The sequence below is a fragment of the Hyaena hyaena genome, unplaced genomic scaffold (genome assembly GCF_003009895.1).
Source record: "Hyaena hyaena isolate Hyena2069 unplaced genomic scaffold, ASM300989v1 scaffold_70, whole genome shotgun sequence".
NCBI lineage: Eukaryota > Metazoa > Chordata > Mammalia > Carnivora > Hyaenidae > Hyaena > Hyaena hyaena.
Genome location: NW_024080701.1, coordinates 3236845 through 3256681, shown reverse-complemented (window position 1 = coordinate 3256681; position 19837 = coordinate 3236845). Strand labels below are relative to the sequence as shown.

The window sequence follows — 19837 nt, the reverse complement described above, 5'->3', positions numbered from 1 at the left end:
ACCCCAATGTTCATAGCAGCACTCTCCACAATAGCTAAAACATGGAAAGAGCCTAAGTGTCCATCAACAGATGAATGGATCAAGAAGATGTGGTTTATCTATACCATGGAATACTACATGGCAATGAGAAACAATGAAATCTGGCCATGTGTAGCAACTCACTTTTGACACTATCTACCCAGAGATAGATGGCATCAGATTCCACAGGTTAAGGACTCAGTCCCAGAAGACTGCCCTCCGCTTCAGATGCCATTCGCAAGTCCTGGTTGTCAAATGTACTTCTGACTGACCTATGACTATAAACCAGAGGTTCCTACAACCCCTTCCTTGGGCCTGGTTAACTTCCTAGAGTAGTTCACAGGCCTTTGGAAACCAGTTTTCTCACTAGATTACTGGCATATTACAAAGCATTTAACTTCGAAAGAGCCAGAGGAAGAGATGCATAGAGCAAGCTATGAGGAAAAGGTGTGGGGCCTCCATGCCCTCTCTGAGGGCACCACTCTCTTAGCACCTGCATTATGTTTACCAACCAAAGAGCTCTCCAACCCCCATCTTTTTTAGTTTTTATGGAGACATCATTATGTAGGCATGATTGATTAAATCATTTACTGTTGTTGATTGATTCAGCTTCTAGCCCCTCTCTTGTTTCCTGGAGGCCAAGGGATAGGACTGAAAGTTACACATCTAATCACATGATTGGCAGTTCCTATCCACAGAGCTTTCAAAAAGCCACCTCATTAACAAAAACCCAGTTGTGGTGGGAAGGGGGTTGTTATGAATAATAAGACAGTCATTTCATGTTCAGGAGCTGAGGACTATAGATCAAATATTATTGTAACAAAAGATGCTCTTATTGCTCTTTTCTCTCAGGAAATTTCAAGGGTTTGGGGAGCTGTGAGCTAGGAACTATGGACAAAGACCAAATATATATAAGAAATATATTCTGGTCATGTGATTGACCAGACATATCTTATAAATCACAACACTGCTCTCATATATAAGGTATTGTGTTAGATACTGGTGATGAACAAGATCAGACATGCTCCAACCTCTTCAAGCTTACAGTCTGGGTGAAAGAGAGAAACCAATTAAATAATCAGAAATAACTATAAATCTATATTTGATAGCCTTTGGTCACCTTGTTGAGATGTTTTCTTCAGCAGGCATCAAAAACAGCACACTCTTGGGTTTCCTATCTCATTGACTATTCCTTCTTGGTTTCCTTTGCTGAGTCTTCTTTCTAACTAAATGTTGGAGTGCCCTAGGCCTTTCCCCTTTGACCCCTTGCTACCTACTCTCCTTAGATGATACCATCCAGTCCAGTGGCTTTAAATAATACCTTTTCATGTCTATATGCTAATGACTCTCAAATTTGTATCTATATACCCTATTCCTCCCTAAAACTTTCAGTATCCCAATCCTCAGACTCTAATAAAGGATGATCTTTGTGAGATCTCTAGGTCACATCAGAGTTTTGGAATCTAAAGACAAAAAAATGAGGGGTGCCTGGCTAGTTCAGTTGGTAGATCATGCAACTCTTGATCTTGGGGTTGTGAGTTTGAGCCCCATGTTAGTTGTAGAGATTACTTAATAATAAAATCTAGGGACACCTGGGTGGCTCATTCAGTTAAGCATCCAACTCTTGATCTCAGGTCAGGTCTTTTTTTTTTTTTTTTTTTTTTTTNGAGAGAGAGAGGCAGCATGAGCAGGGGAGGGTCAGAGAGAGAGGGAGATACAGAATCCGAAGCAGGCTCCAGGCTCTGAGCTAGTTGTCAGCACAAAGCCTGATGCGGGGCTCAAACCCATGAACCGTGAGATCATGACCTGAGCTGAAGTCGGACACTTAATTGACTGAGTCACCCAGGTGCCCTGTCAGGTCAGGTCTTGATGTCAGGGTGGCAGTTTCAAGCTTCACATTGAGCTCCATGGTTGGCATGGAGCCTACTAAAAAATTAAAAAGAAAGAAAATCTTGAAAAACTAAAGACAAAAAACTGAAATATATAATATAAACCAAATAAAGAGGCAGATTTCTTTGTGATAATTTGTGTATATATATCCACACCCACAAACAGCTGAAGAATTTTTCAGCCCCACCCCAAAATTGTAAGGAAGTGCAATGAACGTATACCTAGATATACCAACTGTTAACTGTTCACTTAAGTCACAGCATATAAAAATGCCCATTTGACAAAAAATGATCACACCTTGATGGTTAAAACTAAACACATATGTATGTACATACAACACAAATGTCCTTTTGCCAAACTGAAAGTAGATTTTAGATAAGATGCTTAATTATGTATCTTCTAAAAACAAAGACATTTTCCTGTACCTCAATTGAGAAAAATCTGTATTAATTCAATATAATCATCAACATATAGTCCTTATTCAAATTCCCCCATTTGTACCATTGTTGGTTTTTTTTTTTTTAATCTTACTACAAAATTAATTGTGAGTCTGGCAGCTTTCTCAAAGAGTAAAGCAATGATGCTTATTGTTAGCTTACTCTAGTTTTTTTTTTTCTTTATGGTTTAGCTTCTGACATCCGTCTTTGACAACAGCATTAAGACCTTTGGAGTAATTGAGAGTGATCCTTTTGACTGGGAGAAGACTGGAACTGATGGCTCCCTAACAACCACCACTACTTCTACCACCCCTCAATTGCATACTCGTCTGACCCCTGCAGCAATTGGGTATGTCCTAAACAGATTATTTAGCAATGGCTTTCTTGGGTGCACTATATTAGCAGAAATGTCTTTTATTTCATCCATATCCCTTCAGATGACAAAATGCTAAGACATAGGAGAAAGCCTATGGAGCTCCTTGAATTAATATGACTCTAATGCATGTCTGTTCAGATTTACTTTTCTTAAAAAGTATTTATAGGTCATACTGTGAATTGGGAGCTTTGAGGTGGTATGACTTGTTGATGTCAGATTGACAATGGGTATTCTTTACAATGAGAAGGAATTGTTTGATTTTAGTTCTAAAGAATATATAGGAGCCTGGAAAGAATGAGCCACAATTATACCTAACTGTACTGTACTTAAGTTTAGTGTGAACAAAATTTGTAGCTTGTTCCTCTTTAGGAAAGTGATTTCATTTACAAAGTATATAAGGAACAGTTGATGCTGTATTTTCATCATCTTTGTTTTATTTGTTTTCTCCTTTATGTGTATTAAATACAGTTGGTTTTGTTTGATATTTTTAAAATTGGGTGGCGGGGTTGTCCTTTTTTTTCCTGACCCATTTTTACATGCTCTGGTTGCTTTCAACTATTTAGTTAACAACGAGAAAAGTATATAGGGAAAAATAATCATGTAAAGGGAGCTAATTGCGATAGTTTTTCACTGATCCATTGTTTTGATTTTATATTGAAAGATGGGGTCACCAGAGCTTTTTGAATCAGAAGAGCTTCCATGGACTCATATAACTGGAAATTATATCTTTTTTTCCCCCTAATGTTTATTTATTTATTTATTTATTTTTTGAGAGAGAGAGAGAGACAAAACATGAGCAGGGGAGAGTCAGAGAGAGAGAGGGAGACGCAGAATCTGAAACAGGCTCCAGGCTCTGAGCTGTCAGCACAGGGTCCGACATGGGGCTTGGACCCATGGACCGTGAGATCATGACCAGAGCCAAAGTCAGACACTTAACTGACTGAGCCACCCAGGCACCCCTGGAGATGCTATCTTTGATTAGCTAGTCTGAGAGTTCTTAAGTGGGGCACCCTGACTAGCTACATTAGAATCATCACAGATGTTTGTTTAAAGTACCATTCATAGGAGTCTTCCCAGACTTACTGAATCAAAATGTCCTAGGGGTGTGGCACAGAATGTTTCTCTTGCTTTTCTGAGTTTAGAACCCACCACCCTAGTCCAGCCACTTCCTTTTACAAATGAGGATATAATCCCAACACTAACTGAATCAGTCATCCAAATTTAGGTAAATATTAGCAACAGAGCTGGAGCCAGTCTAAAAATTTTGATTCTTGTTTTAATGCCTTTGTCCTCCTCCTTTGATTGTTGTTAGAAGTAGATAAGTCCCAAACTTGCAAAAATCCAGGTGATAGGACTTCAGGGTAGCTGAAGTCAGTGAAGGCAGTTTAAGTTCCCATCTCCCAATGTTTCCTCCTAAAATAAGACAGAATAACAATAAAGAAAATATAAAACTACACACAACCATGTCCTCAACATAATTTGAAGACAAAAGATGCCTAGCTTAAACTGCAAAATAAATAAAGAGAAAGAAAAAACTGCCAACTCTCTTATGCTCCTATCTCACTCAACTCTGCCTCCAGGCTTTATAAAGGCAGATCACTAAAAACTGTGGGGAGGAGCAAAATTAGCAAGACTTAAGGTTGATTTTAAATCAGCACCAGAAAAACTGAACCCATCCTACAAATGTAATTATCAGAAAGTGTCCAGGTAGATAAGGTAATGAACTATGGGGAGGTAAAAGTAGGCATGATTCAAAATACATAGCTTCTGGAAGAAAGAAAGAAGAAAAGAGACAAAACAGAAGGGAGACTTTTATCAGTTGAGTGGTAAAGGGTCCGATGAGGAGAGAGAAACTACATAGTAATTTGAGCAGGGAAAGATGATACAAGGGGTTATTACCTATAACACAGAATTGGAACAATGTGGCATAGACTAGTAGGAAGTAGAAAATACAGGGCTAGCAAATACAAAGTGTAGCTCCTACTGTTAGTGCTGAGATGAAACATCCAAGGAAGTCTTCCCCCAGCCCTGACCACAGGGCTGAGCTCCTGACCTTGTTGGAGAGGGTATGTCTGTTGGTCACTGAATGGCCAGGAAGTCACTCTGATGCCTGGTAGAATTTGCTGAGAATCTGCCGTCTGGAACTTGATGGAAATCTGTTTTCTCAGGCGTCAGAGAAAGCTGTTTGCTAACATATCTCACCAGGGACACTGTGCCATAAAACTGCTAGGTAGTGGGGATTGCTCAGGGAAGCTGCTGGTTGCTACGCTCTTTGTGCTGCAGAAGATGGGTGCTGAAGATGCTGGGAAGTGGCAGGATCCTTGTGCTGGGGAGAGCCACACACACTGAAGAGACTTGCCAAGCTGCTCACGGGAGCTCTTGATGGAACACTTTCTTCTTGCAGTGTCTCTCCAGTGCCCTCTACTGACACAAGCCCCAGTGCCAGCTGGCAAAGGAAAATATTTCAAGGGCTCAGATCCACTTTCACACAGCAGGTGAAAAGTTGAATTTTAAGTTAAAAGCAGTACATCAATAATTGCAAAAGGGCAAAGGGGAAATAAAATTTACTATGAAAAGGAAAACTGTAAAATCAGAATACTGTATCTCTCTGACCATAAAAACAAGTAAAAATCCACTAACATGTTTGGACTTTGCTATATTGATAGAAGAAGGCACCAAATAAACTAAAAATCTCATGAACTACTCCAGTACCACAAAAATGAACAAGAGAGAGATTTTGAAGGTCCGTTAAGGGTTATTGAAAAAAATCAGAGAGAAAATCTAATTATTACTAAGGAAATTTCCTCTCAGAGAAGCAACCATGAAGAAGAAGAAAACTCTAAGACTCCAAATGGAAGTAAATATACCTGTATATTTGAAGATAGGTATAATCACCTTGAATTGGAAATTTAAAAACAAAGAACAAAAATAGAACCACAAAGTAGAAGAGGATGGGAGAAAAAGGAAAAGGTGAAGAAAGACAAAGGAAGAAATGAGAGTTGATTGAACTCAGGAAAGAAATGGAAAAAAGGTGTCTTAGAAGTGAAAAAATTAGAGGCACCTGGGTGGCTCAGTCGATTAAGTGTCTGACTCTTGATCTCAGCTCAGGTCATGATCTCATGGTCTGTGAGTTCGAGCCCCGCATTGGGCTCCACACTGGCAGAGTAGAGCCTACTTGGGATTCTCTCTCTCTCCCTTTCTTTCTGCCCTTCCCACACTCTTTCTCTCTCTCTCTCAAAATAAGTAAAATAAACTTTAAAGAATAAGTGAGAAAATTATAAAGGGCATAAAGAAGAGTGGACTCAACCCATAGAGTCATCCAGGTGCCCCAAAAATCTGTTTTTCACCATACTTTGTCCCACAAGCTTTAGCATCCATCAGTGAATCTTGCCTGAAAAGCATTATGCTTACAGGTCTACCATTTATGTGGCCCTTTAAGAAGTGACTGAATTTGCTGACCTCTGAGTTAAAATACTGATTTTTTCATGAAACCTTATCTATTAAGGCCAGATAAATATCTGTGGGCTGTGCTGTCTCTGTCACCACTACTGCTGCCTTTAGAGTGCTAAAGCAGCCACATACAATATGTAAATGAATGAGCATGACTCTGTGCCACAACACTTGATTGACAAAAATATGTGAACAGGCCAGATTTGGCCCACAGCCCTAGTGGGCCTACGTCTGCCTTAGATTATGAGGAAGGAAGTGTGAAAAGGATGTCTCTTCTTAGTACTTTTCTTGACATCTGTCCATTTCTTCCATACACATCCTTACCTTTTTTCCCTTAATCTGTTTCTGTAATTTATACCTTGCCCACAAACACACACCATGTGCTAATAATATACTCTGGTACTCTTCACCTCCTCAATGTAATATAATTTTTCTGGGAAGGAATTTCTTTCTGTATCTCAAACTCTAGGTTTGGATCAGAGTTATAGGAGAATGAAGAAACTAGTAATTATGTAAGGATTGAAAATGGGGAATAAATGCAGAGAGGAACCTAAGTCATGTGCAAGAGAGCCCATGTGGGCTTCCCCTATGTGGGGGAAGATGTGAGAACCCCTCAAAGTGTGGAATTAGACCACAGCATACGAGAGAAGAGGGAAACTGGGATAGAATAAAATTAGAAGCAATTTGTAGGTAGAGGTATGCTCTATTTCCTCAGGAGTGGAGAAGGAATCCCAAAAGAATTGGGTGGTTGGAAAGAAGCAGAATAGTAGCTAGGCATAGGGAAGAAAGGATTAGAAGAATACTATGTGATTTAAAAATGGGAAAAAATTTGTGGGGCTAGTAGACTGACCTACCTGAATTCAAATACTGATTCTTTTGCCATTCCCTTTCTTTGGGAAAACAGGGAATTCTTTCAATAAACATTTGGATTACCACATAGCACATATATGTTAGTGTCTGTTGTAATGTCTAGCATCAATCAGTATATTGAACTTATATCTGAAAAATCTTTTAGTAGTCAATTTATGAACTTTATTTACTTTTGAACTTTATTTTTATCATAAGTACTTTCATATGAGCTATTTTAGGCCAAACTACTTTTTTCAGTATGTTCCCAGTGTCAGAACTATAAGAACTACTTTACAGGCCTGTAAGGTTTTTTTCCTGGGAGCTATTATCAGTGTTTTCTAATTATAAACCTATAACATATTGATAAAGAGATTCATCTTCTCCTATTGGCCCTCGTAAGGAGAGGTGGTAGTGAAGGTCAGCTTAGGTGGAACAAGTCCCTGAGAAATGACTGATCTTTGTTCTCATAGCATTTCATATTGATGACACCTGGGCCAGGGCATAGTCACAGTTGGAGTGGTTCACTGAGAAGATGCCTATTTTATCACTCATAATAATTGTATGTGTTGGTATAGTTAGTTGACTGAAGACTGTTTTTTTCTATTTTTAGACATTCTACATCACTTTTAAGAAAAGGTTTCACTGTGTGGTAAATATTGTGTTCATTCGGCAGTATTTCAAAACAAAACAAACTGGGTACCTGGGTGGCTCAATTGGTTAAGCGTCTGACTCTTGATCTTGGCTCAGGTCTGGATCTTAGGGTCATGAGTTCAAGCCCCACATTGGGTTCCATACTGGGCGTGAAGCCTACTTAAAAAAAATAAATTAAAATACAAACTAGTGTACAGAGCATAGTTCTAGAACATAAGAGCAGACAAGGATCTGATAGCTTAATGAGTGATAGCTAAGAACTAGAAAAGCCCTTCGTGGGCCAGAAATCTAAGGGAGAGATGACCTGCCATATAAATAGGACATGAAATTACTTTGAAAGAATATATTGACAAGTGTCAATATTTTTTTATTTTGTTCCTGATCAGTTCATGCAGAACTGTATAATTACAGAATTTTCTAGTTTCACCCAGAGGGGAAAGAATTTCTTTTCTCCACTTTATTTCCCTGCATCCTTCAATATAGTAGATACTTAGCAAAAAGTCTGTAAATGAAGAAGCCTAGGTACATTTTACACTATTAAAAAATATAATGGTTGCATACCTGCTTATTTGACAGTATTTTTCTGCTTATAGTTTTTGTTATTCTCTAAACCAAAAAAATGGGTAAAGAGTAGAAAACCCTAAAATTGACAAGGACTTATTAGAAAATAGACCAAATATCTCTAACCTGTAAAGTGATTGTTAAATCAGTGAGTTATTGTTAACATTTCTGTTTTTAGATCAGCCAGAAAATTTTACTGATCAGAAGCAGTTTTATTTTGTACAACTGGCAGGGCCTAAGTTTCTGAGGTTTTTGGTTTTGTTTTGTGTATTACTCTTTTAATTATGTATAGACTTCATTATTTAAGCCCAAAAACAAAATGTAGGATAGTCTTACAGTAACTTTTGGTTCTGGTGTTTTTAAGTTCTACCTTTTTTTCACTCCACATTTTTAGAATTGCCAATGCCACTCCCATCCCAGGAGACTTGCTTCGAGAAAATACAGATGAGGTGTTTCCAGATGAACAGCTTAGTGATGGGGAGAATGGCATCCCTGTTGGTGTGTCACCAGATAAATTGCCTGGATCTTTGGGGCACCCACGTCCCCAGGAGAAGGATGTCTGGGAAGAGATGGATGCCAACAGGAACAAGATAAAGCTTGGGATTTGTAAGGTTAGTATTTCTTGCACAGGAAGTAGTATCTTTCTATAGGCTTAATATTTTTCTTCTGTTGATGTAGCAAAGTATCAAGATTCTTAACTTTGAATGAGAACTGGAACATTGTATTGCTAGTGACTTACATATTTGTAATTGCAACATCGTGGCTAATTTTCCCCCTTGTACTCAGGTATAGACACTAAACACTAATCTTTATCTTGTATTTTGTGAAACAGATGAAGGGATTTTTAAAAAAATAACCAGACACAGAGACTAAAAGAAGAGACATCTCTAGAAAAGAAGTAATAGCCTTTCTAAAAAATGTGACAAGACTCTGAGCCCCTTCTTTAGTGTGGACCTAGGGAACTAGGAGTACCCATTCTGAAAATTGCTCCAAGTGGAGGTAGGGAAGTGAGGGTTGGGGATGGAAAGCATTGAACTGACCATGAGGCAGCATAGTGGATGTTGAATAATCGACGTGATTTTTTCTTCCTTAAGATTGTAAACAGGACTGCCTTTAAGTATGGGGAGAGATTAAATGGTTGATCTTTAATTACCATGGAGCAGATTATCTCCAAATTTCTTTTTGATTTTACTGTTCCTTGTCATTTCCAGTTTCATAGAAGATAAAATGAAGATTAATGGGAATGAAGGAGCAGTGAATTATGTACCAGTTAGTGTTTGGTGCTTCTTATGTTTTTATAAAGGTTTAGTTGGGATAGTGGTTAAATGTTATAGGTGTGAAATGAGACCTTGGGCTCATACTTGTTAACATGACTGATAGAAAATAGGCTAGTCATGCTTTATGAAATGTATTTTGAAAAAAATCTTCCATGGTCCCTTGTGAGGAGCTTGGCCTGTCTCTGGGACAATACTATATTGTTAAACTTTATAATTTAAAAAATTAACAGTATGTATATTCAGTCACAGGAGTCATTTGTAAAACTATTCTCTGCATAGATGCTGTACTGTGGTCTGGCTTTTGAATAAGCCCTATCTGAGCTATTAATAATCAGGAATAAGAAGTATTAAGTCATCAAGGTGTCAGTGTCAGATGTCTTTATTGTACCAGAAGCAAACTGTTATTAGAGTTAAAAATCTCTAATGACATTCTTAGTTGCTAACCCACATGGGTATCTCTGTATATAAGAGTATGAAGTACTATGTCAAGTATGGTACTTGACATAGAACATACTTAGTGTAGCTTCTGTCTTTCACCCGTCATCATATTTAATCTGTAATTCTGTTCCATTTTTTAATTCCTTCTTTCTCAAAAACATTACTCAAATTAGATTATTAGTGTTGTTATTCTTTTATATCAGTAGTGTTTATGTGGATTTTTCAAAGATATTTACCATTTCCTTGCATTTTTTAGAGTTACCAGACTCATCTTCTTTCTTCCTAAAGTATTTCCATTACAAGTTCCTTTAGTTGAGGTCTTTTGGAAAGACTTTCAGTTTTTACTTAGTTGTAAATACATTTATTTTAGCCTCAGTTTTAAAGAGAGCTTATGCAAGCTTCAAAGTCTTTGATTCACCATTATTTTTCCTCTGGCTTCTATATTGGTGTTCAAAAGTCTGTTACTCTTGATTTTTTTTTTTTTTTTTGTTAGATGTTCCATTACCCCCATCTTTGCTCCCTGGCTACTTTTTAGCTTTCCTCTTTGTCTTTGGTGTTCTACATTTTAACTACAGTGTGTCTAGGCTTATATTTCTTTATATTTATCCTGGTGGGGTATCTTAGGTTTCCTGAGTCTTTGATTCATAATTTTGTATCATTTCTAGGAGATGTATAGCCATTCCCTACCAAAACATTGCAAGTAATTCATTTTTTTCTGTTCTCTCATTCTGGGACTCCAATTAAACATATATTATGCTTCTTTATTGTGTTACATAATCTCTTAACATCTTTTTTCATATTTTCCTTCTCATCTTGTTGTGCTTCATTCCAGGTAATTTCTTTTGCTATGTCTTCTAGTTCACTGATTAAAAACTTTGGCTTTTTATGGTAATTTGATGCTTAACTTGTTAATTGAATATTTAATATTAACTTCATCAGTTAATTTCAAATAATCCCTTGATGTTTGTGATAATGACTTTTATTTATTTAAACATTTTAGGCTATATAAACATTTAGGATATATAACAGTTAGTTATATATCCTGTATCTTTTTTAAAAATTTAATTTATTTAACTTCAAGTTAATTAACATATACTATAGTATTGGTTTCAGGAGTAAAACCCCGTGATTCATCACTTTCATATAACACCCAGTGCTCATCCAGACAAGTGCCCTCCTTTATGCCCATCACCCATTTAGCCCATCCCCTACCCACCTTGCCCTGCAGCAACCCTCAGTTCTCTATATTTAAGAGTCTCTTATGGTTTGCCACCATCTCTGTTTTTATCTCATTTTCCTTCCCTTCCCATAATGTTCCTCTGTTGAGTTTCTCAAATTAAACATATGAGTGAAATCATATGATATTTGTCTTTCTCTAACTTATTTTGCTTACCATAATATACTCTAGTTCCATCTGTGTTGTTGAAAATGGCAAGATTTCACTCTTTTTTATCACCAAGTATTTCATTGTATACATGCCCACATCTTCTTTATCCATTTATCACTCAGTGGACATTTGGGTGCTTTTCATCTTCTTATCCATCCATCAGTCAATGGACATAATTTGGCTGTTGTTGATTGTGCTGCTATAAACACTGAGGTGCATGTGCCCCTTCAAATCAGCACTTTTGTATCCTTCCAGTAAATACGTACTAGTGCAATTGCTGAATCATAGGATAGTTCTATTTTTAACTCTTTGAGGAACCTCCATGCTGTTTTCCAGAGTGGCTGCACCAGTGTGCATTCCTACCAACAGTGCAAGAGGGTTCCCTTTCCTCTGCACCCTCACCAACATCTGTTATTTCCTGAGTTGTTAATTTTACCCATTCTGACAGGTATGAGGTGGTATCTCCTTGTGGTTTTGATTTTGTATTTCCCTGCTGGTGAGTGGTGTTGAGCATCTTTTCATGTGTCTGTTGGCCATCTGGATGTCTTCTTTGGAAACGTGTCTATTCATGTCTTCTTCCCATTTCTTCACTGGGTTATTTGCTTTTCGAGTGTGGAATTCGATAAGTTCTTTATAGATTTTGGATACTAACCTTTTATCTGATATGTCATTTGCACGTATCTTTTCCCATCCCATTGGTTACCTTTTAGTTTTGCTGATTGTTTCCTTTATTATACAGAACCTTTTTATCTTGATGAGGTCCTAATAGTTCATTTTCGCTTTTATTTCCCTTGCCTCCGGAGACATGTCAAGAAGTTGCTGTAGCCTAGGTCAAAGAGATTGCTGCCTGTTTTCTCCTGTAGGATTTTGATGGTGTCCTGTCTCACAGTTAGGTCTTTCATCCATTTTGAATTTATTTTTGTGTATGTTGTAAGAAAGTGGTCTGGTTTCATTCTTCTGCATGTCGCTGTCCAGTTTTCCCAGCACCATTTACTGATGAGACTGGTTCCCCTCCCCCCTCCGCCCCCCATTGGATAGTCTTTCCTCCTTTGTTCAAGATTAGTTGGCCATACATTTGTGGGTCAATTTCTGGATTCTCTATTCTGTTCCATTGATCTATGTGTCTGTTTTTGTGCCAGTACCATACTATCTTGATTACAGCTTTGTAATACATCTTAAAAAAATTTTTTTTTAATATTTATTTAATTTTGAGAGAGAGAGACAGAAAGTGAACAGTAGAGGGCAGAGAGAGAGGGAGACATAGAATCCAAAGTAGGCTCCAGGTTCTGAGCTTTCAGCACAGAGCCTGATGCAGGGCTGGAACTCACGGACTGCGAGATCATGACCTGAGCGAAGTCGGTCGCCTAGCCCACTGAGCCACTCGGGTGCCCCTGTAATACATCTTGAAGTCTGGAATTTTGATGCCTCCAGCTCTGGTTTTCTTTTTCAGGATTGCTTTGGTTATTCGGGGTCTTTCATGGGTCCAGACAAATTTTAGGATTGTTTGTTCTCGCTCTGTGAAGAATGTGTTTGATAGGGATTGCATTGAATGTGTTAGATTGCTTTGGGTAGTATAGATAGGCATTTTAACAATATTTGTTCTTTCAGTTCATAAACAGGGAATCTTTTTTCATTTCTTTGTGTCTTCAATTTCTTTCATAAGCTTTGTATAGTTTTTAGTGTACAGATCTTTTACCTCTTTGGCTAGGCTTATTCCTAGGTATTTTATGGTTTTTTGGTACAGTTATGAATGAGGTCGATTCCTTGATTTCTCTTTCTGCTGCTTCATTATTGGTATATAGAAATGTAACCGATTTCTGTACATTGATTTTATATCCTGTGACTTTGCTGAATTCACGTATCAGTTCTGGCAGTTTTTTGGTCGAGCCTTTGCCATTTTCTATGTAGAGTATCATGTTATCTGTGAAGAGTGAAAGTTTTGACTTCTTTGTCAGTTTGGATGCTGTTTTATTTCTTTTTGTTGTCTGATTGCTGAGGCTAGGACTTCTAGTACTATATTGAACAACAGTGTGAGAGTGGACATCCCTATTGTGTTCCTGACTTTAGGGATGAAGCTCTCAGTTTTTCCCCATTAAGGATGATATTAGTGATGGGCCTTTCATATATGCCTTTTATGATGTTGAGTTATGTTCCTTCTATCTCTACTTTCTTGAAGGTCTTTATCAAGAAAGGATGCTGGGTTTTGTCAAATGCTTTTTCTGCATCTATAGAGAATCATATAGTTCTTTCCTTTTGTTAATAAACCAATATGGCATATTGAACCAGCTCTGCAGAACAGGAATAAATTCCAGATGATCATGGTTAATAATTCTTTTAACGTATTGTTGAATTCTATTTGCTAGTCCATGTATCTTGTTAGGAATTTTTGCATCCAGATTTATCAAGGATATTGGCCTATAATTCTCCCTTTTAGTGGGTCTTTGTCTGGTTTTGGAATCAGGGTAATGCTGGCTCCATAGAATGAGTTTGGAAGCTTTCCTTCCATTTCTATATTTTGAATTAGTTTGAGAAGAATAGGTATTAATTCTTCTTTAAATGTCTGGTAGAATTTCCCTGGGAAGCTATCTGGCCCAGGACTCCTATTTGTTTGGAGATTTTTGATAACTGATTCAATTTCTTTGCTGGTTATGATCCTCTGCAAATTTTCTATATTTTCCTGTTTGAGTTTTGGTAGTGTGTGTCTAGGAATTTGTCCATTTCTTCCGGATTATCCAGTTTGTTAGCATATAATTTTTTATAGTATTCTAATTGTTTATATTTCTGTGGTATTGGTTGTGATCTTTCTTCTGTATTTTTTTTTTCAAATGTTTATTTAGGTTTTTTGAGAGAGCGTGCACATGCACAAGTCAGGGCAGAACAGAAGGGGGACAGAGGATCCAAAGTGGGCTCTGCACTGATATGGGCCTCAAACTTGCGAACCGTGAGATCATGACCTAAGCTGAAGCTGGATGTTTATCCAATTGAACCACCCAGGTGCCCTGTGATCTCTCCTCTTTCATTCATGATTTTATCTACTTGGGTCTTCCCTCTTTTCTTTCTGATGAGTCTAGCTAGGAGGTTATCAATTTTGTTTATTTTTTTTTAAAAATAGCTCTTAGATTCATTGATGTGTTCTACTGTTTTTCTGAAAGCAGTTAGGAACAAACAGGCCTTAACCTACAGGGGTAGACACTGTTCTACTAGAGTTTTATTTGTTTGTTTGTTTGTTTCTATATCATTTATTTCTGCTCTAATCTTTATTATTTTCTTCTTCTGCTGGCTTTGGGCTTTATTTGCTGCTCCTTTTCTAGCTCCTTTAGGTGTAAGTTTAGGTTGTTATTTGGGACTCTCCTTGCTTCTTGAGATAAGCTTGAATTGCAATGTACTTTCCTCTTAGGACTGCCTTTGCTGCATCTGAAAGAGTTTGGACTGTGGCGTTTTCATTTTCATTTGCTTTCTTGTATTCTTTAATTTCTTCTTTAATTTCTTGGTTAATCCGTTTTTTCTTCAGTAGGATTCTTTAATCTCCATGTACTTATAAATGGATATTAAAACCACCAAATTTTGGGGCGCCTGGGTGGCTTAGTCGGTTAAGTGTCTGACTTTCACTTAGGTCATGATCTCGCTGTTCGTGGGTTCAAGCCCCGCGTCGGGCTCTGTGCTGACTGCCAGCTCAGAGCCTGGAGCCTGTTTCAGAGTCTGTGTCTCCCTCTCTCTCTCTGACCCTCCCCTGCTCACGCTGTCTCTCTCTCTCTCTCCTAGAAATAAATAAAAAATAAAACCACCAAATTTTTTCTTGTGCTTCATTTCAAGTTTCATAGCGTTGTGACCTGAAAATATGCATGGTATGATCTGGAACTTTTTGTACCTCTTGAGGGCTGATTTGTGACCCAGTATGTGATCTTTTCTGGAAAATGTTCTATGTACGGTCAGTAAGAATGTGTTTCTGCTACTCTAGGATGAAATATTCTGAATATATCTGTTAAGACCATCTGGTCCAGTGTTTCATTCAAAGCCATTGCTTCCTTGTTGATTTTCTGCTTAGATGATCTGTCCATTGCTGTCAGTGGGGTGTTGAAGCCTCCTACTATTATGGTATCATTATTAATGAGTTTTTTTATGTTTTTAATTAATCAATTTATATATTTGAGTGCTATCAAGTTGGAGGCATAAATATTTACAATTGTTGAATCTTCATGATGTATATATAGACCCCTAATTATGACATAATGCCCTTCTCCATCTCTTGTTACAGTCTTTGTTCTAAAATCTAGTTTTTCTGATACAAGTATGGCTACTCCAGGTTCCTTTTGACCTCCATTAGCATGATAGATGTTCTCCATCCCCTCACTTTTAGTCTGAGGGTGTCCTGTGGTCTAAAATAAGTCTGCTGTAGGCAGCATATAGAAGGATCTTATTTTTTAATCCGTCTGATACTCTCTGTTTTTTTATTGGAGCATTTAGTTTATTTATATTCAGAATGATTATTGAAAGATATGAATTTAGGGGCGCCTGGGTGGCTCAGTCGGTTAAGTGTCCGACTTTGGCTTAGGTCATGATCTCACGGTTTGTGGGTTCGAGCCCCGCATCGGGCTCTGTACTGACAGCTAGCTCAGAGCCTGGAGCCTGCTTCAGATTCTGTATCTCCCTCTCTCTCTCTGACCCTCCTCTGCTCACGCTGTCTCTGTCTCTCTCTCTCTCTCTCTCAGAAATAAATAAAACATTAAAAAAAAAAAGGATATGAATTTAGTGCCATTGTGTTGTCTGTCGATTTGGTGTTTCTGATGATGTTCTCTGATCCTTTGTAGTCTTTGCTGCTTTGGTCCCTGCCCCCCGTACTCAGAGTCCCCCTTAAAATTTCTTGCAAGGCTGATTTAGTGGTCACATTCTCCTTTAGTTTTGTTTGTCTTCTCTCCTTCTATGCTGAATGACAGAATATGATGGATAAAGGATTCTTGACTGCACATTTTTCTTGTTCAGCACATTGACTATTTCCTGCTACTCCCTTCTGGCCTGCCAAGCTTACTGGAAAGGTCTGCTACTAACCTTACATATCTACTCTTATAGACTGAAGACCTTTCATTCATAGCTGCTTTCAGAATTCTGTCTTTAGCCTTGTATTTTGCAAGTTTCACTATGATACATTGTGGTGTTGACCTATTTTTGTTAATTTGAAAGGAGTTTTCTGTGCCTCATGGACTTGGATGCCTGTTTCCTTCCCCAGATTAGGGAAGTCTCTACTATGATATGTTCAAATAAACCTTCTCCCTCTTTTTCTCTCTCTTCTTCTGAGACTCCTATGATATGGATATTGTCTAATTTCTTGGAATCAGTTCTCTAAGTCTCACCTTGTCATCTAGTAATTTCCTTTCCTTCTCTTTTTCAGCTTTATGATTTTCCATAATTTTTTCTTCTATTTCACCTATTCTCTCCTCTGCTTCTTTAATTCTCATTTCTCCATATCTAGTTTATTTTGCATCTCGGTTATAGCATTTTTAATTCATCCTGGCTAGTTCTTAGGTCTTTGATCTCTGCATCAAGGGTTTCTCTGGTGTCTTCTATGCTTTTTTCAAGCCCAGATAGTATTTATGACTGTTGTTCTAAATTCTTGTTCAGATATATTGTTTATATCTGTTTTGAGCAAGTCCCTGGCTGTGATTTCTTCTTGACTTTTCTTTTGGGGAGAATTCCTCCATCTTGTCATTTTGGCTAAGTTTCTGTCTTTTGCACGTTTTAAAAACTTGTTATGTTTCCTACACCTGAGAATACTACTATATTAAAAAAGGATCATAACAGGAGTGCTGATGTATAGGGGCATATGTACCCCAATGTTCATTGCAGCACTCTCAACAATAGCCAAAACATGGAAAGAGCCTAAGTGTCCATCAACTGATGAATGGATCAAGAAGATGTGGTTTATCTATACAATGGAATACTACATGGCAATGAGAAAGAATGAAATCTGGCCATGTGTAGCAACATGGATGGACCTTGAGGGTGTAATGCTGAGCGAAATAAGTCAGGCAGAGAAGGATAGATACCATATGTTTGCACGCATAGGAGGATTAGGAGGAACTTAATGGAGGACTATGGGGGAGACGAAGGGGAAAAATAGTGGGGGAGAGGGAGGGAGGCAAACCACGAGAGACTCTTGAATGCTGAGAACAAACTGAGGACTGATGTGGGTGGGGAGAAGGGAAAAGGGGGTGATGGGCATGGAGGAGGGCACTTGTGGAGATGAGCACTGAGTGTTATATGGAAACCAACTTGACAATAAACTATTAAAAAAAAGGGATCATACCCTGTCCAGGACCTGTCACTCCATGATGTGTTTCTGGTGTATGCTGTATGCACTCTGATGTTGCATTTTGGCTGCTATTTCCCACTGATCAGTCCTCTACAAAGCTCCTTCTTTCTTATAGTGGTGGAGTGTTCCAACCTTCAACCAGTTGTGCTTTGATTTTTTTTTTTTTTTGTTCAAGTAATCTGGGGAAAAAAGGAAAAGGCAGGGGGAAGGCTGATCCCATAAAAAGAGAAAAAGAGAGGGAACAAAAACAAAACAAAAGAGAGAATCAAAAAACTCTAAGTCTGATTGCAAAGAAAAAGAAAGAAAAAAAGCAGAAGAAAAGAGAAAAGAAAGAAAAAGAAAATTAAAAAGCTTTATTTAAAAAAGATAAAAGGAAATGACAAAAAAATAAATCAGAAACTATGAGCCTTATTCAAAAAGTAGAAAAAGAAAAGAGAAAAAAACTAAAAAAGAGTTGACTAAAAAAGAGTTGTCTTTGGTGCTTGAAGGGTGCTTGGCTGTGCTGGTCTGGAGGAGAGGCCAGCTGCATTGACTCAGTCAGTCTTCCTCCAGTAGATAAGCAGTTACCAGGCATGAAGGGACAGAGTATGGTGTAAGCAGGGCCCACCGCCACTGGGGGCCACAGTGCTGCTCTGTGAAGTCCCGCTGTGTTGTACTGGGGGAGAAATGGCATCACCCCAGTCTTTCATCCCCAGACTAGGGATCTCAACTCCCACTGTTCAGGCTGCCCTTACAGAATAGTGAGGGCAGTCACCTTGACCTGAACCACAACTATCCTGCACCTTCTCCTTGGTGCACAGATGGGATTCAAAACCCAGAATCTTAAAGGACCTGCTCCCCTCCTCCAGACTAGAACCTCCCTACCCTGCTGATGAAAGGCCTTTGACTGTCACCTGCAGGGTCTTTTGTCCTTGGCGAGGCAATAAACCCTCCTCCAGAATACTCCAGGGCGGGAACTGTTCTCTTCCAGAGCACCCTGGATATGTCTACACCACACTGTGCAGGGGCCAGCTCCCTCCTCATCAGGAGCATGTTCACAGTTCTGCTCAGGAGAAAGTCACATACTTCCAAAACCTCAGAGTGAGAGCTCCAAAAGCTATTTGCAATACAGAACTGGGACACTCAGTACTTCTCAACTCCCCAGTTCATGGTCCAAAGAGGTTTTCCTCTTGTGCTAAATTGATGCCACACTTTCTCAGCCCTTCTCTCTTTCCCTCCTTTTTGTCTCTGCACAGAAAGTGTTCCCTCCTGTCTGTGGCTCCACTGTTTTTCTCTCCCCCAGTTTACATCCACACACCTCACATCTGCCAAGCTGTCTCCTTCGAACTGTGGAGATCATTCTATTGCTCTGAAGACCTCTATCCTGGGTGTTGCAAGTAATCTGACCTCAGTACAGCTGTATTTGAGGGACAAGGAAAGCCCAGGGTCCCCCAACTTCTACACCATCTTAACTCTCTCTCCTATATATCCTCTATTTTAACAAGTTTAATATCTGATGTCTTTGAGAGTTTTAAATGTTTTTCTAAAAATTATTATTTCTGCTCTTAGTCATGGTGGCATTCCTTCCCATGTGTTTGATTAATCATTGATGGCTCTCCTGTAGCCTAACTTCAGAAGAACTCTTACTTCAGAGAAGATTGTCTTCTGCTTCTGCTGGTAGCCAGCAGACCAATTGGGCATCTTTTTTGAGAGTCTCCAATCAGAAAAGACATACCAGACCTCCCTCTGTCACCCCACTTCCTGGAGTCAGGCTTAATTTCCCTGGTAAGTGTGGGCATCTGTCCTCAGATAGCCCCACTGCTCTGAGCTGTGTCATGTTCAACCTCCTGCTCTGTCCAGCTCCTTATTATTCTAGCTGCAAGTTTTCTTGTTTTTTTTTTTTTTTTTTTTTGGTTTTTCACTTGGTTTTTAGAGAAGGAGCAAGAGGGGATATTTATGTTCAGCAACCTCTACCTCTTGTGAGACCACCTGTGGCTCAAAGAAAATATCCTTTCCAGGTTTTATTTATAATTTTTTAATGGTTTTTATTTATTTCTGAGAGAGAGAGAGTGTGAGCAGGGGAGGGTCAGAGAGAGAGGGAGACACAGAATCCGAAACTGTCTCCATCCAGGCTCTGAGCTGTCAGCACAGAGCCCAACACGGGGCTCAAACCCATGAACCGTGAGATCATGACCTGAGCCAAAGTCGGATGCTCAA

At 38.6% G+C, this 19837-nt stretch overlaps 1 protein-coding gene across 2 annotated transcripts in view; it reads left to right on the top strand.

Annotated features, from left to right (window-relative positions):
* The window catches only part of TTBK2 (tau tubulin kinase 2), a 147371-nt gene that overhangs the window by 107379 nt on the left and 20155 nt on the right, over positions 1-19837 (top strand). For both annotated transcript variants that reach the window (XM_039232746.1, XM_039232745.1), the window contains 2 exons: positions 2537-2694; positions 8627-8843. In XM_039232746.1, coding sequence (XP_039088677.1) covers positions 2537-2694; positions 8627-8843 — 375 coding nt within the window. The remainder of the gene's footprint in view (positions 1-2536; positions 2695-8626; positions 8844-19837) is intronic.